We start from the raw sequence: 21,786 nt of genomic DNA, 5'->3' as shown, positions 1-21,786 counted from the left end.
CCCCAAACCCATGCAATCCCTGCAGGTCCCCAAATCTCTGCTGTCCCCTCGTGTCCCCAGACAGGCTCTGTCTCCTCTCCAAATCCCTGCCGTCCCCATGGGTGCCCCAAATCTGGGTCCCCCCCAAACCCATCAGTCCCTGAGTGCCCCCAGATCAGTGCTGTCCCCAGGAGCCCTCCCATACCCGGGCAGCCCCATATATCCCCCAATCCCTGCGGGTCCCCCAATCCCTGCGGACCCCCCACACCCGTGCACACCCCCACATCTCCGCTCTCCCTCCCCCTCCTCCTCCTCCCCCGGGTCCCCCCATATCCGGGTATCTCCGCCGTCCCCTAAAACCCCGCACCCCTCCCTCACAGCCCCCGCCGGCTCTGCCCGCTCAGCGGCGGGGCCGAGGGCCGGGCGAGGCCGGGGATTGGGAGGACCGTAGGCCTCTCCCTCGGCCCGGCCCCCAGCGCCGGGCGGTGGGGCGGGGGGACCGCGCCGAGCCGGGCCGCGCCGAGCGGAGCCGCGCCGCGCCGAGCCGGGCCGAGCCGGGCCGGGCCGGGCCCGCCGCGCTCCCCGGGGCCGCTCGGGGGACGCTGGAGCCGGGCAGCGCCGCACCGCGCTCCGCCGCGGGGCCGCCGGGCGCCGGGGATGGTGGCGGCCGGCGCGGGGCTGCGGTTCCCCGAGCCCTGAGCGCGGCTGCGGCCCACGGGCGCCGGGCGGCGGCTGCGGGGACGCGGAGGAACCATGAGCGTGAGGCCGCCGCAGGCCGCCCCGGACAGGTACGGGAGGGACGAGGGGGCTGAAGGGCCTCGCTTCGGCCGGGCCCCGCTGCCACATAGCGGCCCTGGGGCAGGGTGGCGGGGGGTCCCGATGGGGGTCTGGGGGTGGGGGGGGACGTCGTGGGGCAGAGACCCACGGAGAGTACCGCAGTGCTGGGCAGTGGGGCTGAGTGTGTGCCGTGGTGCTGGGCACTGGGTTTAAATACACAGTGGTGCTGGGCACTGGGGTTGAGTGCACGCAGTGGTGCTGGGGTTGAGTGAATAAAGTGATGCTGGGCGCCGGGGCTGAGCAGACACAGTGGTGCTGGGGCTGAATGCATGCAGTGGTGGTTGGCACTGGGGTGGAGTGCATGCAGTGGTGCTGGGGTTGTGTGGATGCAGCAGTGCTGGGCAGTGGGGTTGAGTGGGTGCAGTGGTGCTGAGGCTGAGTGGATGCATTGGTGCTGGGGCTGAACAGACACAGTGGTGCTGGGCACTGGGCTTAAACAGACACAGTGGTGCTGGGGTTGTGTGGACGCAGCAGTGCTGGAGCTGAGTGCACGCAGTGGTGCTGGGGTTGAGTGAATAAAGGGATGCTGGGCACTGGGGCTGAGCAGACACAGTGGTGCTGGGCAGTGGGGTTGAGTGAATAAAGTGATGCTGGGCAGTGGGGTTAAACAGACACAGTGGTGCTGGGCGCTGGGGCTGAGTGCACGCAGTGGTGCTGGGGTTGTGTGGACGCAGCAGCGCTGGAGCTGAGTGGATGCAGTGGCTCTGGGTGCTGGCATTGGGTTGGGTGCCGCATGCTGTCCCCTCAGTGTATCCCTGCGCCCCTGGGTGTGTCCCACTGTTGGGTTCCTTCTGCCTGCAGGTTAACGGTGGGTTAGTTTTAATTAATTCTTGCTGATAGATAAAGTGCCCACGGCGCGGCCACAGCTCCCCCGGGGCTGAGCCGTGCGACTGTGGGGTGGGATGAGCCCTTTATCGCATCCCCAAAGTACTGTGGGGTTTGGCTGAGGTGCTCTGGTTGTCACTGCGGTGGCCCCAGGATGAGTACCCTGAAAAGATGCAGCTCAGCCTCAAGGAGCAGTGGGCTGACGTTGGAAACTGTGGCCCAAAGGAGCGGGGAGCAACGCTGTTGAATAGCTCTGCTGGTTGACGGTCCAGGTGGGAGAGGGGATAGGGCTGGTGCAATGCACAGGGTGCAGGGCATTGCTGCCCTCCCATAGCTCCAACGTGGGCCAACGTGGACACTGCCCCTCCATTGGGCATTTGGATGTTGGGAACAGTTTGTGGGGGAGCTCTCATTGGGTGTCCGTGCTCCTGCGCTCGGCTCTGAACCCATCACACCACCCGGCTCATCCGTCCATCGCTTTGTGGCTGCGGTTTGGGGCACTCAGTGCTGGGGTAGTTTGGGTGCTCCTCTCTGTACCCCTGCCTGGTGCTCAGTGTGCCCTGTGGGTAGGATAAACCGAGCGCTTCTGCCTCTGGGATGGAGCACGGCTGCAGAACCACGTACCAGGCTTTTCCTTGGGCTCTGCTGGGCTCAGCGGCGATGAGGCCACGATCAGAGCTGGAGGTGCTGCATGCTGTGACCTGGAGCAGGCGCCGGGTGTTGGTGTGAGGCTTAATGCCTCTCTTTGCTCCTTAAATAGCCGCCGTCCCGCTGCTCTGTAAGGTCAGCAGCCTCAGGTGCCCGGGGAAGCTGTTCTCCAGCACGAAAGCAACCTGAAAATGGGTGAAATGGTGTGAAATTGAGGACTTTCTCCCTCTGGCTCGCTGGTGAGGGGCGGCCTCAAGGTGGGCACAGGGAAAGGGCAACCTGATGCTGTCCTGGTGCCATCCCAGTGCCATCCCATGGGCAGGGGATGTGTGGAGATGATGGTGCTCAGTCTCTGCTCTGCAGCCTCCAGCCTCAACCCATGGGAGCCGTTCCCAGTGCTGCTCCTTGCAGCTCCACGTGCTGCACTGACGGAAGGGTGCCACAGGGCGTGCGTGATGGGAGGGCAGGGAGAAAGCATCCCTGCAGGGCAGTTGTTTTGTGCCACTCCCTGCCTTGCAGCACACGTGGCTTCAGGGGTGAACCACCTCGGCCAGGCTGGGTTTGTTGGGGCCGAGCAGCACTGTGGGCACTCCCAGCAGAGCCGCATGGGAATGGTGTTTCCTTCACAGGAGCCTGGAGCCTGGCTTTGCTTTCCCTGTCTGTTGCACTCTGCACTCCCATGCCGTGGGCAGGGAGGGGAAGGATGGCAGACGTTTCTCCCAACCGGGAGGAGAGGTCTGGATGGGTGCGGGCTCGCTCAGTGCCGCTGGCAGCACTAACGCCGCAGCATTTGTGGAGCACAGTTCATGTGCAAAGCGCTCTGCAAACATCGTTAAGGCACAAATGCTCATCTCTCAGCCCCTCGTGCAGCTCTTGAGCAACAGGAGCTCCCCAGGCGCTCTGCTCCCAGCCCCTGTCCTGCTTGGCACAGCTGGCGTGGCTCGAGGCGTCCCTGCGATGCCACCGCGGTGTTCCCCACCGTGTCCAGGTCCCCACCAGCAGCTGCAGGACCAGGACCTTCCTACAGGCTGTAGCCAAGGTCTCACCCCTCTGGTGTTCCCTTCTGGGTTGCACCTTTGGTGTCACCATCACCAAAGTCCCCACCTCACCACATTCAGGCTCCCTGCAGGGAATGGGCATTACCAAAATTCGCTGGAACGGAGTCTGCCGTGCCATTAAGTAATCAAGGCTGCTGCACTTGTGTTAATTTTTTTTCCCCCCATTTAATTAAAAACCTTAATTTAAACAAAGCTCCCAAGGAATCCCATCTGCTGCAGCAAGGTTGCTGCGGGTTCCCAGGGATTTAAACTCAGTTTGCCATGGAGTGGACGTGGGGCTTTGCGTCTGATTTGCAGAAGGAAAATTGATACCCACGGGCCAAGATTTGCTTTGCTTTGCTTCTCTCCCTCAGAAGTAAAAGCAACAAGAGGAAAACAAACAAACAGGTTGGCTGCTGAAACCCTAGTGAGGTTGGAAGGCTCCTGTATGGGTATCACAGTGCAATGGGGCTGTGATCTCTGTTGGCATCCCCAAGCAAGGCTCGGTGTACTCTGCGCCCGACCTGCGATGCAGTGCACACGTGCCAGGCTGGCTGTGCCGGGCCAACACCGTCCCCCTGTGCCACACCACGGGGAGGGGGAAGGAGAGGAAGTTGAATCATTTTTAGCTGAAATTCCTTCCTTCCTTCCTGCCCCAGAATATTGGGAGGGGAAAGGCTGTGCGGCTCAGTGGGGCCGTGGGTTGCAGTGGGAAGCGCTGATCAGCGCAGCATCGTGCTGCAAGCATCCCGATTCCCTTTCCAAGTTGGGGTTTTTCTCCTTTTTTTTTCCCCCCTTCCCATCGAGCTGCCCAATTCCGAGTGTTGTTTTTTCCTCTTTTATCCCCTGTTTATTTATACTGTTGGTAGCTCCCGTCCCGCTCTGGCCAGGCAGTGTGCCGTGCCGACGTGTCTGACGTCGGTGTCCCCGGGAGGGGACTGCAGGGAGCAGCCATTTGGAGACAGGGAAGGAAAAAAAAAGATCCCAGCCCGGAGCGAGCAGCTGCACGGCGCTGCCTGCAGCCTGACCCACTTTGAGGGTTTGATCCTGTTTCTCTCTTAATCGTTTAATTGTGGCATTTGCTCTGCGTGGGCAGCGCTCTTTGGGCCGGGGGTGTTTGCTCTTTAGTATGGGTGATGTGCTTTTTTTCCTCCCTTTTTTTGTTCCCCCCCATTTTGAAGCTGAATTGCCCTCAGAATTGCCTTGTCCCATGGGAAGAATTCTGCCCTAGGAAAGAGCCGGGTGATGCCGGAGGTGCCCACTTCCTCCTGAGTGCTGCGGTGCCACTATGGGGACAGAGCATCCCCAGCGTGCTGACATGGGGACGTCCCACCCAAAGATGAGAATTGAGCTAAAAATAACCAGAACTGGAGAAAATAACGTCAGTCCAGGAGCAGGACTTGCCCTGGGCTCAGCAGAGCGTGGGACATTGGGCTGGGGCCGCTCAGAGCCTGGCAGCCGCGGGGCCGCAATGAGTCAGGGTGCTCCGTGAGTCAGCCGTGCAACCGCGGAATTTGGAGCCTGGAGGACTCCAGAGTTAAATCTTTGAGGAAAACCCAAGGGCTGATGTTTGTGCGGTCGCAGAGTTAGGAGGTGATGTCTTGCCCACCGTTGGGCCAGCTGAGCTCGTTGGTGTGAGTGTCACCCCCAGGGCGAGCATCTGCACAGCTCCATATCCCAGAGAAATGCACCCAAAAGAGAAATCGCAGCGTTGCTGCAGCCTGGCTCAGGACTCGGCTGTGTTGGCGCTGCCTTTGGTTTAGAACAGGCGTGGTTTGGCTCCCCATAAGTCAATTAGGAAGAAGCTTATGCAAAGCCGAATTAAACTACTCTTTTAGACGGAAATAAGCCGGCACTGGCCCGGCGGCTGTGGGTTATCCGGGAAGGGTCCGGCCGTGAGCTCAGTGCACTGAGCTCTGTGCGGCTCCAGTTGCCAGGCTTACAGCCCAGAGCTCACAGCACAGCCCTCTGAGGTCTCTGCATATGGGACGATGCTGAAAGAACCGATCCCAACTTGGCCTGGATAAAGGCACCTCCTGCCCTGCGCCCGCCTGCCCTAATCCCATGGGTAATCCCAGGGGTAATCCTGGGGGTAATCCTGATGGGTAATCGCACCGGGATCATGCTGGTGTTGTGCCCCTGCATTTCCAGCCTATAAATGTGCCCGGGCTCCATCCTGCTATGGTCCTTCTGATTGCATCCTCTGATTGCAAACGTGATTGAGTGGATCAGCGGCTGTGCCCGATGGCTGTGTGTACAGAGTCAGAGTTAGCGTGGCCCCAGCAGCCCCCAGTGAGATGCTTCCTAATGCCCAGGGCCTGCAGGGAGCTGGTTCTGTGCCATGGCCCCGTGGCACTGGGGCAGGAGGAGAGTGCTGATCCCATGGAAAGGGCTGAATTACTCAATGCCTGTAATTGTGGTTTCGGAGCTGTTGAGTCTTGGAAACTGGCAGCGTGGCTCTCGGGCTGGCACTGCCTCCGACTTTGATCCTGTGGGGGTTTGGGCGGTGCCAGGACCCCACTGGGTGCCTCCAAACTGGCAACAGAGGATCCTGGGGTGCCTTTCCTTCGTGGAGGTTGCTTGTCCTGCAGGATGCAGGATGCCAGTGTGCGGTTTGGCTGTGCTGTGTGTCCCTCTGTCTCTTGATCTGTTTGTCTCCTCTTTCCCCTTTCCTGCACTGCTGTCCTCTGGGTCTTGTGCCACCTCCACTGGGGTCTGTGCTCTGCTGGCAGCAGAGCGGGCAGCAAAAGGCAGCGCCTGCCCAGGTAAGCGGGGTCGGGGCTGCCTGAACTCGCACGCTGCACCCTCGCTTCACTGCAGCCCTTGGGGGCAGGGCACAGACCTGTGGCTGCTCCTGCCAGCGGTGCTGTGGCCCCAGCATCACTCTCCTGGTGCTCTGGGACTCCCAACTCCAGCATGGCCTTGCAGCGCTGGCAGGAGCAGGGATGGGGAAGCAGCTGTGTTCCCATTTGGGGATGGAGGCAGTGTCTGGGCCCCCTCCTCTCACTGCCATCCCTCCAGCACCAGGCGAGGGGATGCACTGCATCCCTGCAATGCCCCGAAGTCCTCAGGCAGCTTGTCCATCCTGCACCCTGCTGCGGGACCACAAGGCTCAGCGAGGGGGCAAAACATCACCGAACCGTCTGCTGTCTGTCTGTCTGTCTGTCCATCTCTCTTCCATCCCTCGCAGCTTCCTCCCTGTTCTGCCATCAACCCCTCTGCAGCCTGCTGAGCCCTGCGGCTGTGCGCACTGCATGACACATCTGTCCTCCGCCTGTTCCCTGTGCTGCTCTCCCTGACCTCCCCGCTCTCCCCCCAAGCATCCTTTGGGGCTGAGATGGGAGAAACATTTTCCCATGGGGCAGGCGGGTGCCAGCTGCTGGTCCTTCCCTACGTTGGGCATGTGTTGTTCCTGAGGAGAAGCCAGGTCCCAATGGTGATTGGGGACTGCTCCGTCAGCCCAACCACACTCTCCGTGCAGGTTGAGCAGCCTGTCTTCCCTGGGTGATTCGTCTTCTGAGCGGAGATCTCCTGGGCACCGCCGTCAGCCCTCTGATTCCTCTGAGACCACAGGTGGGTTCTTGCAATTGAGGACAGTGCTGAGCTCTTTGCATGGGGGGAGAGCCAACAGCTCCCTGCATTAGCAGCACTGGGCTGCATCACAACCATCCACAGGCTGTGGATAGGAAGGGACCCTCCAAACAGCAGGCTTCAAGAAGCTCTGAAACGTCCCCTGGGCTGGGATGGAGTGTGGGGTTGGTGCTCCCATAAACCATAATTTCCACCCTGCAGCAGGGATGTCCTGGCATTGAAAGGCTGGGTTGGGTACATGATGGTCCACAGTGCAGCCCCAAGTCCTGCTGCAGTCCCCAAAATCAGGCATCCTGGCAAAGCCATGGCTCTGAGCTTCACTGGCTTCCCTTCCTCTCCCTCCCCAGGTCTGGTCCAGCGGTGCGTCATCATCCAGAAGGACCAGCATGGCTTTGGCTTCACCGTCAGTGGGGACCGTATCGTCCTCGTCCAGTCCGTGCGGCCAGGTGAGAGGGCAGAGGGGCCGGGGGACACCTTGGGACCCCCTCACCTGCTCCATGCCTCAGGAGAAATGTAGTACCAAGGGTTTTCCTCCTCGGTGCGGGATGCAGCAGGGTTTGGGGTGTCCCCAGGCAGGGACAGGTTAAGTACTGCCATGAGTAGGTGGGTGGGGAATTCCCTCCAGCAGCCCTGGGTAAACACACGTCGGCAGTGCGCGGCTCTTGGCGCTGTGCTGCAGGAGATGCTGCTGGTTTTGCAGTATAATGACTTTGCGGGGTGGCAGGGCTGGGAGTAGCAATTTAGACAGACAATGAGCTGCTTATTTTACAGCGGATGTTCCCACCTCCTCCTCCTTCCCCCCTCTAGCCCGAAAGCCAGGAAAAATGAGAATATAGCAAAGGGAAAGCACTGAGGGTTTCAAGGGCAGGTTTGCGCTGGGGTTCCTCTCTCCTGCAGCAGGAGGTGTGTGGGGAGACCCCTCCATGCCCCTTGCTCCAGAGAGACAGAGACTGGGACCTTCCCCAGCTATGCTGTTTGGTGTGTGGTCACGTGCACCCACCTCACCCAGGCGTGGGACAGCGGGGACGCCCACCCGGGTCACTCATTGCCAATAGTGAGAGCGTTAAGAGCCAAAAGAATCCCAGCGATCCCATGTACTTTCCACTTTTGGAGCTCGCTGCTGTGTCTCGGCCCCTTGGCCTGGAGTCGGAGCTCATGGAAACATTTCCTCTTGGTTTTGGCTTGAGGAAAAGATAATTTTCCCTGTATTTCAGCCTCAGTGGCTTTGTTACAGAGTGGAGTGAGGAGAGGAGCAGAGCAGCGCTGCTGCTGGGCCCCTGTCCAGTGTCTGCATGCATGTGGTGCTCTGGGATGTGTAGGAGTCACTGCGGAAGCTGGGACCCACGTCTGGCCAAGGATGAGGAGGGCTGGGTTGTGACTGCTTGAGCAGCACGGGGGCTATTTGGGCTGGAAGTGGTGTTCACATCACGCTGCACAGCCATTCCTGATGTCTGTCTGTCTGTCTGTCCTGCAGGAGGTGCGGCTATGAAGGCCGGGGTGCAGGAAGGGGACCGCATAGTCAAGGTGAGCGTCGTGGCCTGTGCTGCCATGCCCTGCTGCTGTGTCCGCAGCTGATGGCTCTCCTCTCCTCCCCTCTGCCAGGTGAACGGCACCATGGTGACCAACAGCTCCCACCTCGAGGTGGTGAAGTTGATCAAGTGTGAGTATGGCCAGAAACTGTCACAGCTCTGAGCTCGGGTGGCAGAGCTTTCCCTTTATTGCTCCTGGGGACAAAGCTACATCCCCAGCTGGGGAGGGACAGCATCATGGCCAAAGATGGGGCTTGGATCTTGGGAGAGGATGAGGAAATCTGTCTCAGACCTCCACAGGTGTACAGGGATAGGGATGTGCCCACCCATTGCTGCGATGCTCACCGGTTGTTTCGGGGACTGAATAACAGGGGCTTTTCTTTCCCTTCCCTTCTAATCCTGGATGTCTTCAGCTGGTGCCTACGTGGCCCTGACACTCCTGGGCTCCCCACCACCATCGGTTGGGCTCTCCAACTCCCAGCAAGACATGAGCACGACAGGGGCACCCCGCAATGCCCCTGCCTGCCCCCCACCACCTCCACCCCCACCACTCCCCCCACCGCAGCGCATCACTGGCCCCAAGCCCTTGCAGGTAATGTGTCCTGCCCACCCTGTCCGCTGCCTCCCTGCAGGCTGCACTGCACTGTGAGCAGAGTTCAGCCTGTCTTGTGTCCACCCTACACTGCAGGACCCTGAGGTTCAGAAGCACGCAACGCAGATTCTCCGGAACATGCTGCGGCAGGAGGAGGCGGAGCTGCAGGTACAGTGTTTCTCCTCCTGCAAGAGTGACTCCTGGGCTGGGTTGTCCCTTGCTTGAGCTGGTGGGCATTGGCAGAAGCTCAGCTCCCAGCCCTTCCCTCCTGCTCATGATGTCCAGTTAATGGGCTGTCGCAGTAGTCCATAGCATCCCACCAAACTGCACTGGTACCTGGGGGAGACGTGCAACATTTGGGTACTGTCTGACCCAGGGGAGCTCTTGGTGCACATATCAGCCCATTGAGCCACGTAGCAGCTGTGTCTTTGCCCCCTTCCCATGAGCAGCAGGACAGGCTGATGGGTTTGGGGCCGCTGTGAGCATCCTCATCTCTCACTCAGCGCTTCTACGAGGCGTACAACCGCAACCCTGGCACTGTGGTGGGGGAGCAGATCGAGGGAGCACGCCGGCGAGTCAGCCAGCTGCAGCTCAAAATCCGCCAGGAGACCAGTGGCTCCGTGGTAAGCGAGGGGCACAAGTTCTATGGGAGCCCTAACTAAGGTTAGGGTTAGGCTCCAGGCTTAAGGTGTCCTGGGCTCCCTCTGGGGCTGGGGGAGTGTGTCTGTGCGGGGTGCCGGTGTTCCTGGTTTCCCACTTTTGCTATGGTGGGTGGGAGATTCTGCAGCCAGGTGTCCTCTTGATCTGTGCTGGAGTGTCTCCCTGTGCTGGGTAACATCCCACTGGTCCCATGTTCCCCTCACCTTGCAGGATTTGGGGCGACTGTGTGGTGATTCTGGCGTGGCCGTGTTCAGGGCAGCAGAAGGTGAGTGGTGCTGGCAGTTTGTACCTTCCCTGCTCCCCAGTGTGCACAGGGCAGCCCTGAACACAGGGCTCAGGCTCTCCTCTGTTCCCAGGCCGCCTCTCGCTGGACTCTCAGGACGGTGACAGCGGGTTGGAGTCAGGCACGGAGCGGTTCCCCTCTGTCAGCGAGGTGAGAGCACAGCCCAGCTCTGCTTGGGTCCTGGCAGCAATGGGGGAAAGAGTTATTTAAAACTTAATGTCACCTGGGGTGGCTGAATGTGATAGCAGGGTGCAGTTGGAGGGGTCTTGGCACCATTAGGAGCCAAGGAGCTGGCTTTGCAGTTGTCATTATTTGCTTACCTTCTGAACAAGCTGGATTTCTTGACGCTCAGAGCTGAGATTGCAGTGCTTGGGCTTGCAGTGCGTATCCTGACATTGCTGTCCCAGAGGGGGGCATTGCTACCCTATGAGGGGTCCCCAGGCTTGTGCTTCTAGTCTTAAAGTGCTTCCCATAGCCCTGAAGGTTTTATGTGGTTTCCAAGTTCACTGGGCCCATTGAGGACGTGGTCTTCATGGTCTCAGAGCTGCAAACTGCTCTCGAGGGACAGCTCTAAGCTTTCCTGCCAGTCAGGCAAGAGCCATCCCCAGCCTGTCCCCTCCAACACCCTGAACAGATCTCCCTGAACCGCAACTCTGTCCTCTCTGACCATGGCCTGGACAGCCCACGCACCTCCCCAGTCATCACTGCCCGCCTCTTCCAGCACCATCGCCGGCAGGGCTCCGATACCCCCTTCACCCCCACCACTGAGCAGGTAGGATGGGACCGGTGCTGGCCCTGGGCACACAGCATCACCCAGCCTAGCAGGGTGATGATGGCACATCGAGTGTCCCCACGCTCCCTGAAGCCGGTGCCCAGTTCCTAATGCTGTCCTCCATCTCCTGCAGGGATCAGAGCGCACGGGACGACCTCTCATCATTGGGCCAGAGGAGGATTACGATCCAGGATATTTCAACAACGAGGTAGTGGCACCAAACTGCTCTTGGCTTTTGTCCCATCTCTCTGGGGGCAGCTGGCCAAGGTCACGGGACAGGGCTGTCACTCCTCCCATGCTCCTCCCTTTGTGGCTGTGTGCCCTGGCACCCAGGAAGCATTGGCATTTAGAAATCCTCTCGAGGAGGAAGCTGTTCAGTGACCTCATCTGCCTCTGTCATCCCAGCCCGTGCCGAGAGCATTCCTGGATGACAACTGTCGCCAGCCCAGCCACCGCCGTGGTGGGGATGGGGATGTCCTGGGTTGGGCTGGTGGGAAGTGGGAAGCAGGGGCTGGAGCTTCACCCAGGGATGTGCCAGGGGGCTCCGGACAAGTCGGTTCTCTTCTTTCCTAACCAATGCTTCTCCTTCGGGCCCTGCAGTGCGACTCCCTCTTCCAGGACCTGGGCAAGCTGAAGTCCCGACCAGCACATCTGGGAGTCTTCCTGCGCTACATATTCTCCCAGGCAGATCCCAGCCCCCTGGTAAGAGCTGGAGGCAGCAAGCTGGGAGAAGTGCCAATGGGGCGGTGTGTCCGTGCCCTCCCCACATCCCTGGGGCCTGCGGGCGCTGCTGGTTTGCTGAGCACGTTGCTGAGGTGCAGGCTCTGTGTGTAGGGCTCAGGCAGCTGCTGGCAGCCCTGTCCCCAGCTGTGCAGCAGTGAGGGAAGCCCAGTGTAGGGTTACATGTCCTCCCCTTCCTCCCAGGCGTGACGCGGGGAGGGCGCTGCCCTCCCAGACCCCCACGGTCGTTTCCTGTTTCATGGCCGTCTGGCTGCTGCTCTATTGGATGTTTCACCTTCCTGCTTCTAAACCTTCCTCCTTCTTCGCTGCCCACCTCTGGTCTCCCCTCCTTGCAGCTCTTCTACTTATGCGCAGACGTTTGCCAGCAGACGACGGCAAAGGATTCCCGGGGTTTGGGGAAGGATATCTGGAACATCTTCTTGGACCGGAACGCGGTGAGGACAGGGGCTGTGTGCCTGCACCAGGGTCCTTGCATCTGCAGGGGGTGGGAGGGGAACCAGCTGGAAAGCCAGCATCAGTGTCACGTCCGTTGCATGAGGGCCCTTTTTTAGCAGTTTTTACCACTGACAGTGCTTTGCTGATGCTGGTTTCTCTACTTCGGCGCAAATTGCGTAAAGCATTGCACAGACGTTGCACAATGGCAGCAGCACCAGGCTGCTTGGAGCAGGGGTCATAGAGGCAAGGCTGGGGCTCAGGCTCTGTCCTCTATTCCTGGGGTACCTGTTGTTTGGAGGGAGCACGCTGCTCCAGAGGGGTTTGTGTTCTGGGTGCTCCGATGAGTGCTGGGTGCTTTGTGTACTGGGAGTGTGGGACTCGCAGCTCTCACGCCCTCCAGCTGCAGAAATGCCAAACAGTGACTGTGCAGGAGCACGGGGCACCCTCATCCTGCAGCTCAGAGCTGTGTGAGTGTGGCTTTGGCGTGCACGTTGTGCCCCAGGCTCCTTCACACACTGTCTTGTGTTCCCCTCCGCAGCCTCTCCGAGTGAAGGTGTCAGAGCAGCTTCTGGCTGAGATCGGTGAGTGAGGAGCACTCAGGGGCTGCCAGAAAGTCCTCACTGCACTTTCCTGCATGGCTGGTGACACTGCCTGTCCTTTTACCACCCAGAGGCTCGCCTGCGGAATGGGGATGATGTCCGATCTGCCCTCTTCGAAGCTCAGGAGATGGTGATGCCCGAGATACAGGAGCAGATCCAGGACTACAGGTGACAGTGGGATGGTCACCCCACAGAGCTCAGCATACCTCCCCCTATGCCTCGTGACATTGACCCCCATGTGCCCACAGAACGAAGCGCACCATGGGCCTGGGGAGCCTATATGGGGAAAACGATCTCCTGGACCTGGATGGGGACCCACAGAAGGAGCGGCAAGTGGCTGAGAAGCAGCTGGCTCAGCTGGGTGACATCCTGTGAGTGTGGGCTGCCTGGTCCTGCCACCTCCCCAGTGTGCCGGTTGAGGTCAGGAAGGAGAATGTGGAGCAGAAGCTGGGGGTGCTGGTGGCAGAGATGGGAGGAGGGGGCTGCAGGGGGCACAGAGGGAGTACCCTGCGTGGGTACGGCTCCTTGGCTCTGAGTGGAGGAACCCAGACAAGCTCTTTTATTCCTCTCCATCTCTCTCTGCAGGTCAAAATATGAAGAGGACAGGAGGTGAGTGACTCTCAGCCATGGCAAGTATGCACCCAGTTGTGTCTGTATTGCTGTTGTTGACTAAGGAGGTTGCTCTGTTGCTCTCTGTTGCTCAGAGAGGAGGTGCTGAACCACCCCTTTCCCATGCTGGCCTGCAGCAACTTGTCTCAGTGCCAACTTTATCCCTGGGGGCTGTCAGGACGTCAGGCCCTGGGGAAGGAGTGTCCCCAAGTCTCCCTCTTGAAAGCTGCTGCCTTTCTGCCCTCCTTGTCCCTTCCCAGGAGTCCCCTGGCCAGGGAGGAGTGGTCCCTTTGTCACCCCGGACCTCACAGGATGTCCCAGCACCATTTTCGCCCTCCAACCTATGATGCCATGTCCTGGTGCTCTGTCTCCACTCAGTCTCTCTTCTCTCGCAGCTCCCCCATGGCCTTTGCCCTCAGCACGTACATGAACCACACTGGCATCCGCAGCCGTGAGCCACGCGTGGCCAGCACCAGTGAGAAGGCACAGGCGCTCCCGGACAAGGACAAGTGGCTGCCCTTCTTTCCCAAGGCCAAGAAGGTGAGTGGTGCGATGGCTGCTGTCCCTCTGCTCTGCTCCCAGCTCCCAGCTCCTTCTGCAATGTGTGGTTGGGATGGAAGAAGAGCTGTTGTGTATTGCCCACGTTGTGATGCCAGCATTCCTCTCGGGTGTCCCAGCAGAGCAGCAGCACGAAGAAGGACAAGGATGCCATGGAAGACAAGAAGCGCAACCCCATCCTAAAGTACATTGCAAAGCCCAAAATGTCCCAGAGCAGTGAGTATCGGGATATCCTGGGAAACTGAGCTGCTCAGCTCACTGCTGCTGGGAGATTTACAGCCTTTGGGTGGCCTTTGGGCACCCACCACCCCCTAGCAGGCACTTCTCATCTGCCACCTGTGCTCTCCTCATCCAGCCTCTTTCGAAGCCTCTTGTCTCAACCTTGCTCTGAAATGGCTTTGAAGGGAGCAGGAGGGGAGCTGAGCAGTGCTCACCCTGAAATTAATCCTCGTTGCCCCATCCTGCAAGCTTTCAGGCTACCAGGAGCTGCAGGGTGGGCTGAGGTGGTAGAGAGTGTGCAACGACACGTGTGTGTGTGTGTGTCCCCCTCCTGCTTTCAGTTCTTATACCATTAGCTCACACGCTCCCTTCTGCCTCCTCCACTGTTGATACACAGGATTGATTTGACATCTCATTTTTGTTTTTTTCCTTTCAGCATTTCATGTCCCTTTGTCCCCTGTCGAAGGTAAAAGCCCTTTTCTTTTATTTGCCATTCATCTCACGTGCTCAGTTTTGGTTTGTCCCCCCAGCACTGCTGCAGTGGGCACTGGATGTGCTGTGGGGCGGGAGGAGGGCTGCCCATGGGTGCTCTGGATGTCCCCGGGGAAGCCCTAGTGGTGGCCTTGGTGACATCCCACAGTGAGGGCAGCAATGCCACCATCCATCTTCTCCTGCCTGCCCTCACCAGGATCGCTCCCTTCTCTTTGCCCCAGCAGTCAAACCCGGCAATGTGAGGAACATTATCCAGCACTTTGAGAACAACCAGCATTACGAGAGCCAGGAGCCCGGCTCACAGCGTCTCTCCACGGGCAGCTTCCCAGAGGACCTGCTGGAGGGTGATGGGTAGGAGGGGCTTGGGGGGGAGACAGTTCCTGCCCTCTGTGGTCTCACCCCGTGTTTTCTGCCTGTGCATCCCTCAGCCTGATGCTCCCGGCTCTGTATCCCCACTGCAGATCTCGTGCTGAGGTCAAGCTGGGCCGCTCGGAGAGCTTGAAAGGCCGTGAAGAGATGAAGAAATCACGGAAAGCAGAAAACGTGCCCCGCTCCCGTAGTGATGTGGACATGGATGCTGCAGCTGAGGCCACCAGGCTTCACCAGTCAGCATCATCCTCCGCTTCCAGCCTGTCCACCAGGTGGGAGCTGCCAGCAGAGCCAGGCTAGGGGGGACAGGGGTTTCCTGTGGCCCTCAGGAGGGAGCTGGGATGGTCCAGTGCCTGCCCACAGTGTCTGGGCTCTGCACCTCACCCCTTGGGTTGGGATGCTGCCTCCTGGGCAAGTCCTGAGAGTTCAGTCCAAGCCCTGACCACGCAGTCCCTACCTGCGGAACATCACAGCTGATGTTTGTCATGGGAAACGAGTTAGAATTGGGTTTAATCCACTTTTGTGCCTCAAGCCCTGCATTGCAATGGATGGCACTTGGCCCTCATCTCAAGGGATTTGCTCCTGGGAAGCGCTGCAGGGTGCTGTGTTGGGATGAGAGGGCCCTGCGGGTGATTGCCACAGGGTCTCATGGGTGATGCTCCCATCCCTCCCCAGGTCGCTGGAGAATCCCACCCCCCCCTACACGCCGAAGATGGGACGCAGGTGAGTGGCACGGCTGCTGCTGCCATCGCCTCTACCTCACCACCCCGAGCCCGCCGCCACCTCCAGGGCTGGGTCCTACAGAGCAGGAGGGTCACTGTAGAGGGGGCTGGGGGTGTCAGAGGGAATCTTCCTAGCTTTTCCCAGGCCTTGATAGAGCACCAGGGGAAGCGATGCTCAGGGCTGCACTGGGAGGGAGGGAGGGAGCCCCCAGAGATGCCTCCACTTGGCACAGTCCTGCGTAACGCCAGCTCCCCATCCCAGGAGTTAGGGGGCACCTCTGTTCCCTTGTGTCTCACGCAGGAGCTTAATCGACCTATATAGATGGCTGCTGGGGGACCTAGTCTGTTAGCTCAAGAGTCAGAGGCTTGTGCTTCTTGTGCTGAAGGTCCCGGGTTCAAGCCGAAATAGGGCCCAGGTAGATATTGGCTGTGCTGGGAGTGCTGCAGGCGGGCTCACGGGGGGTAGGGCTGCAGAGTACTCCCACTGCTGCTTTTCATCCACCCAGGAGCATCGAGTCGCCCAGCCTGGGCTTCGGCGCTGACCCCTTCCTGCCTCATCTGCTGGAGGACGAGCAGGGCCAACTCTCGGACCTGGAGCCCGAGTTGGATGCACAGAACTGGCAGCACACGGTGGGCCGGGAGCTGCTGGCCAGCCTGCCACAGAAGGAGATTGACCGGCAGGAAGTGATCAATGGTGAGGAGCTAGGAGTGAGGAACTGGGTGTCTGTGCCTCTGCAGACACAGCCCAGGGACACCTCCAACTCCTCTGCCTCACGACAGAGCTCTTTGCCACGGAGGGGTCCCACCTCCGCATCCTCCGAGTCCTTGACCTCCTCTTCTACCAGCGGATGAGGAAGGAGAGCCTGCTGTCCCGGGAGGAGCTGGCACTGCTCTTCCCCAACCTCCCAGACGTGATTGAAATCCACAGTAAGTTCTGCCTTTCCTTCCTTCTGTCCTGCGAACCTTCCTGCAGTGACAGCACCACCCTGGGCTGTGCAGTGACCAGCCTTGCTGGCAATACCATCCTCGCTATTCCAGCCCCGTTTCCCTCTGCTGGGGTCTCTCCAGAGCCTGTTTTTCCAGGATCTACCAATGCCTGTGTCTGGGCTGTTTGATTGTTGCAGATCTTTGTAGCCTACTTTCAGTTTCCCTCATGGCAGCAGCAATCAAAGTTCACTATGCCTCCCACTTCCTCCTCCAGATTCCCTCTCCGAATCTATGAAGAAGCTCCGGGAAGAAGGACCAATCATTAAGGAAATTGGGGATCTCATGCTGTCCCGGGTAAGGAGGGGTGGCTGCTCAGAGGTGATGGGGTGACTCCGGCCCTGGGGACATCACGTCCCCTAGGAGTAGACAGAGGGTCCTGGAGGTTTCTGTACAGAGTGCAGAAGTGACCCTACTGTCACAGACCTGCGCTGTCCTTCTGGTGCTGCTCGCTCTGGGAACCAGAACATGGGGATGAAGGAGCTCTGGGAGAGCCATGGTGGGGTCAAGGTGGGCCAGGTTTGTTGGTATCTAAGCCCACGTCTTTCTTTTCCCCCAGTTCGACGGCCTGGCCAAGGAGGAGATCCAGCAGGTCACTGCTGACTTCTGCTCTTATCAGTCCATCGCTCTGGAGCTTATCAAGACCAAGCAGCGCAAGGAGACCCGTTTCCAGATCTTCATGCAGGTTCGGTCCACTCTTGGGCTGCTTCTGACCCCACGGCTCTCCTGGCCGCCCCTGCTCACACCCCAGGGCCTTCATCCTCTTCCTCCTGCCCTAGGAAGCAGAAAGCAACCCTCAGTGCCGGCGCCTGCAGCTCAAGGACTTGATCATCTCAGAAATGCAACGCCTGACCAAGTACCCTTTGCTGCTGGAGAACATCCTCAAACACACTGAGGGTAGGGGCTGGAGGACTCATGGCTCTTCTCACCCGGAGCCAATCTCAGGGTTGTGAGAAGGGTGTGCTGCTGGGTGGGTGCTGGGGGGACGCCTTCCCTCCATCAGCTCTGGGCTGGCTCCATGTGGGTTCGGGATGCAGCCATGGGTTTGAGTGCTGCTCAGCTATGCAGGGCAGCACCTGCTCCCCCTGACCCTCACCCTGCTCCAGCGGGTACCTCGGAGCACGACAAGCTGTGCCGGGCCCGAGACCAGTGCCGGGACATCCTCAAGTATGTGAACGAAGCGGTGAAGCAAGCAGAGAACAGACATCGGCTGGAGGGCTACCAGAAACGCCTGGATGCCACCTCACTGGAGAGGACCAGCAACCCGTTGGCAGCTGAGTTCAAGGTGATCCCAGCTCCTGGGGGTCAGGGAGGGCTGCCTGGTGCCAACACACTCACCACTGCCCTCTCACTCCTACAGAGCCTAGACCTCACCTCCCGGCGCATGATCCACGAAGGGCCACTCACCTGGCGTGTCAGCAAGGACAAGACTGTGGGTACGGACCTCCCCTCAAGTCCTGCAGGATGTGGGCCACCTCCAGCCCTGGTGGCATTCTGAGGACCCTCTGAGGCTGTGCTAGCTAAAGATGTCGTGTCGTCCGGGCCATCCTTCCTGAGCACAACCCTGAGCCTCTTCTTTCTGCTCTCTGCTCCAGATCTGCACGTGCTGCTCCTTGAGGACCTCCTGGTGCTGCTACAGAAACAAGATGAGAAGCTGGTGCTCAAGTGCCACGGCAAGACAGCTCTGGGCTCCTTGGACAACAAGCAGACCTTCAGCCCCGTCCTTAAGCTCAATTCGGTGCTCATTCGCTCCGTGGCCACAGGTAGTGAGAGGGGACAGCAGGACGCAGGGGGTGGCAGAGGACCTGTCCTCTTGAGCGTGATCTTTGCCGTACCCTGACCTTCTCCATTGCTCTGTCCCCCATGCAGATAAACGAGCCTTCTTCATCATCTGCACATCAGAGCTGGGACCCCAGATCTATGAGCTGGTGGCACTGACTTCCTCCGAGAAGAACACGTAAGGGCTAAAGGGGCGCTGGTGCCATAGGCAGTGCGTGGCTCGGGAGGGGGCTCCCCGGTGTGACCCCCCCAGGAGCTGACAGTGCTCTGGGCCGGCCAGGTGGATGGAGGTGCTAGAGGAGGCGGTGCAGAGTGCCATGAGGAATGCCACCTTCCCCCCAAAGCGCCAGATGCCAGAACCCACTCGCATGGCACCTTCAAGGTGAGCAGCGTGGCCTCACTGGGAGCAGAACTGGAGCCTGATCTGCACTGGGTGGCGCTGCTGAGTGTCTCCAGCTGGTGGAGCTGGAGACATGGGTTCTCCCTGCTGCAGGAGCTACTTGCTGGAGACCCAGAGGCAGCTCCTAGGGCTCCTGGCCCCTTAGCACTGCCATCCTCCAGTCTAACCCTTCTCCATCTCGCAGCATGGTGTTGCAAGACCCTGATGTCTCCCCAATCCTGTCCCAAGTCAGCAGCTCTGCAGCAGAGGTGGAGGAAAGCTCCTCAGGTGATTCCCTTTGCTCAGATGCCCACCTGTCTCTGGGGTTGGGACACAACCTTGAGCTCTCCCCTCTCCCTGCAGCAGATGACAATCCCACAGAGCTGCTGGGCAGGGAGCAGCCCCCGGTGCTGCCAGAGGAGCCGGAGAGCAGCGAGGTAGAGGAGGAAGAGCTGCCTGCTGGACCTCTGCACACAGAGGTATCTGATGCTCTCCCGGAGCCCTCCATGCGCCTGGCACTGCCAGTTCCCAGCCCAGCCGAGGGATTGGCTGAGGCAGCCCTGGAGGATGGTGAGTGGTGCTCAATGGGATTGGGGGGGCCCCCCTGTGCTGTCAGCCTTCCCCAATCGCCCTCTCCCCCCTGTCCCAGTGGAGAACCTGCGGCTGCTGATCCTGCGGCGGCTCCTGCCCAGCCGTGACACGGAGCCCGAGGATGACCTGACACCCACGCCGTCGGTCATTGGGGGTACCCACACCTGGGACTCAGTGCTCTCCAGCCAGGATTCGGCCTCCCAGGAGGTGCTGGCTGAGCCTCCCAGTGCTGCCGAGGAGCCAAAGTCCCGATCAGGGTGGGAGGAGCAGAGTGAGACGGGTCCAACAGTGTCTGCTGAGGAGCAGAGCAGCTACAAGGTGGTCCGGAAAGGTAGGGGAAGCTGCCAGCCCCCACCTGGGCATGAGGGGGGCACGTGGGGACTGTTACTTTCCCTCCCCTCGCTGGGATTTGGGGTCTCTCTGCATGAGCTTTGGTGGATCAGAGCTGGGATGCTGGTGGTGGGCTCTCATGGGTGCTGGTGGTGGGATGCTAACTGATGCTGGGGTGCTGGTATTTGGGTGCTGGTGGTGGGGAGCTGATGGGTGCTGATGCTGAAGTGCTAATTGGTGTTGGGGATGCTGACTGATGCTGGGGTGCTGACCGATGCTATGCTGGTGTATGGGTGCTGGTGATGGGATGCTGATTGGTGCTGGTGGTGGGTGCTGGTGGCGGGGCCAGCTCACCCCTTCCCTCTCCCTCCCCCCTCTCTTTTTGGGGTGCACAGCCCCAGCGGAGGGTGCTCAGGAGGCCACGCCCTTGCCAGGCAGCAGCCAATCAGAAACTGAGCTGCAGGAAGGAGGCGGAGCTAATGTAGATGGTAAAGAGACCCCATCCCTTCCTGGGGGTGTCCTTGAGTCCCCAGAGCCGTGTTTCCCCATTATGTCCTCCTGGCCCTTGAGGGCAGCCATGTCCTCCAGGGGGACATGTGTCCCTGGGGGGGTGCTGTATCCTTGGGGAGGGGTGGGAGGGGGCCATGTCCCTGAGGGCTGTCCCCACAGCTGAGGACACGGAGTGTCACTGCAGCCTTGATACCCCCCACCACACTAACACTGCTCCTCCCCTCCCTCACAGGTAACTACTTCTATGTCAGCATGCCCACCGGGCCTCCTGAGCCTGTGCTGCCTCCAGGACCCCCCCAGGCTTACCCACCTGAGGAACCCCCCCGGCCCAGTGCTGCTGAGGGTCCCCCGGACCCACCCGGCCCCCTCCGTGATGTCGACCTCATCTTCCGCACCATCGAGCAGCTGACGCTGAAGCTCAACAGGCTGAAGGTGAGCCCCACTCGAGGGGGGATATAACAGAGGGGGAAACCTCAAACCTGTGCCCCCCCACCCTGACGTCGTGCCCTTTCCCCTCGCTGCCCCCCCAGGCTGTGGAAGCTGCCCACCGGGAGCTGCTACGATCCCTGGGGCACAGCTCTTCTGCAGACACCACCCCCGTGGGGCTCCCAGCCCCTGGGATGGAGGGGTGGTCCCAGCGACCCCATAGCCCTGAGGGTGACAGCCCCCTGACCCGCTCCCTGCGGAGCCTGCAGGGCCACAGCACCAACATCCCAGGTGAGCAGCTGCACCCCATCTCCTTTCCCTCTGGTCTCCATCTCCCCATCCCCCTCATCACTCTACTTTTTGCCATCCTCCTCTCTTATCCTTCTTGCCCCATTCTCTCTGTCACCCTTCAGCATCTTCTCCCCATCCTCCTCACCCCTTTCTCCCTCTTCCTAATCATCCCCTTAGAATGGTTGGGGTTGGAGGGGAACCTTCATGTGCACCCCCTGACTCCAACTCCTCTCCTCTCACACCCCTTTTCTTTCCTCTCCTCCAGGCTGCAGAGCCCCCTTGGCCGAAGACCCCGCGCACACCGCCGACCTTTAGCCACGGAGCGGGGTGGGGGTCTCCCCCCCACAATCACTCGTATCTGGGGAGCTGCCCACCAGCCCCCTCCGCCCCCTGGGGGCTGCGAGCAGTGCCAGCCTCACCCCGGGGGGGGCTCCCCTTGGAAAGAGGGAGCGCGGGACCCCTGGGCCCCCCCACCCTGCATGGCAGCCCCAGCCTGGCTCCCTGCACCCCTGGCCGTGAGCGCTGGATCTAGTCTGTATAAATGCACTTTGTTTTGTTCCTCTCCGTGCTGCGGCCCGCCGCTCCCCGCTGACTATAAATATGTACGTATGTGCACCCGTCGTGTAAATAACCCCCCCCCCCCCCCCCGTCCTCCCCCTGTGTCACCCCCACAGGGCACAGCGGTGTCCCCAGGGCTGGGGCGAAGGGCAGCATCCGCCCATCCCACGTGTAGAGGCGGGGCTGGCGCTGGGGTGTCTGATATATATATTATATATAATAGAGCCAAGACTGACTGGTTGCTGTTTGATGCTGTACCATCTGGTTTATTTTCTTCCTTGCCCCGGTAAAGGCATTTATTGTCGCTGCTATGTTTTAAAGAGAAGCCCAGAAACGTGCTGTTCTTCTGCAGGCACACATGGGGCTCGTGGATGCAGGCTGTGCTGCTCCTCACGGCCCCCAGGCTGGGGGTTCGCTCCCTCCACCGCCCTATGCTGGCAG

General features: G+C 60.1%; 1 protein-coding gene across 3 annotated transcripts; it reads left to right on the top strand.

Moving 5' to 3' along the window:
- Nucleotides 1–477: 477 nt before the first annotated feature.
- On the top strand, nucleotides 478–21,602 carry ARHGEF11 (Rho guanine nucleotide exchange factor 11). Of its 3 annotated transcripts, none has more exons than XM_015298450.4 (42): nucleotides 478–767; nucleotides 6,062–6,091; nucleotides 6,808–6,899; nucleotides 7,265–7,363; nucleotides 8,392–8,441; nucleotides 8,520–8,577; nucleotides 8,860–9,038; nucleotides 9,135–9,206; nucleotides 9,542–9,661; nucleotides 9,909–9,963; nucleotides 10,055–10,131; nucleotides 10,616–10,753; nucleotides 10,887–10,961; nucleotides 11,354–11,455; nucleotides 11,830–11,928; nucleotides 12,468–12,510; nucleotides 12,600–12,696; nucleotides 12,777–12,899; nucleotides 13,114–13,137; nucleotides 13,533–13,677; nucleotides 13,818–13,911; nucleotides 14,351–14,380; nucleotides 14,631–14,757; nucleotides 14,868–15,047; nucleotides 15,451–15,498; nucleotides 16,004–16,191; nucleotides 16,278–16,424; nucleotides 16,699–16,778; nucleotides 17,041–17,166; nucleotides 17,261–17,378; nucleotides 17,588–17,766; nucleotides 17,842–17,917; nucleotides 18,077–18,244; nucleotides 18,351–18,438; nucleotides 18,541–18,642; nucleotides 18,845–18,927; nucleotides 19,003–19,209; nucleotides 19,289–19,561; nucleotides 19,956–20,048; nucleotides 20,303–20,502; nucleotides 20,601–20,787; nucleotides 21,053–21,602. In XM_015298450.4, exons 1-42 carry the CDS (start codon nucleotides 733–735, stop codon nucleotides 21,100–21,102), a joined length of 4,557 nt encoding a protein of 1,518 aa, XP_015153936.1. In that variant the 5' UTR covers nucleotides 478–732; the 3' UTR covers nucleotides 21,103–21,602. The 3 variants fall into 3 exon arrangements, with proteins under 3 accessions (XP_015153936.1, XP_015153930.1, XP_040508439.1); XM_015298444.4 differs by having other exon boundaries at nucleotides 13,794–13,911; nucleotides 14,628–14,757; XM_040652505.2 differs by lacking the exon at nucleotides 19,956–20,048 and having other exon boundaries at nucleotides 14,628–14,757.
- The last annotated feature ends 184 nt before the right edge of the window (nucleotides 21,603–21,786 follow it).

Source organism: Gallus gallus, chromosome 25, assembly GCF_016699485.2.
Source record: "Gallus gallus isolate bGalGal1 chromosome 25, bGalGal1.mat.broiler.GRCg7b, whole genome shotgun sequence".
Lineage (NCBI taxonomy): Eukaryota > Metazoa > Chordata > Aves > Galliformes > Phasianidae > Gallus > Gallus gallus.
The sequence above is the reverse complement of the archived record's forward strand: the minus strand, read 5'-3'. Positions and strand labels throughout refer to the sequence as shown.

Coding starts and splice junctions, on each gene's coding strand:
- ARHGEF11 (XM_015298444.4), top strand. CDS start 733: ATGAGCGTGAGGCCGCCGCAGGCCGCCCCGGACAG. Junction 768..6,061: donor CCGCAGGCCGCCCCGGACAG/GTACGGGAGGGA, acceptor TGCTGGCAGCAG/AGCGGGCAGCAAAAGGCAGC. Junction 20,049..20,302: donor AGGCGGAGCTAATGTAGATG/GTAAAGAGACCC, acceptor CCTCCCTCACAG/GTAACTACTTCTATGTCAGC.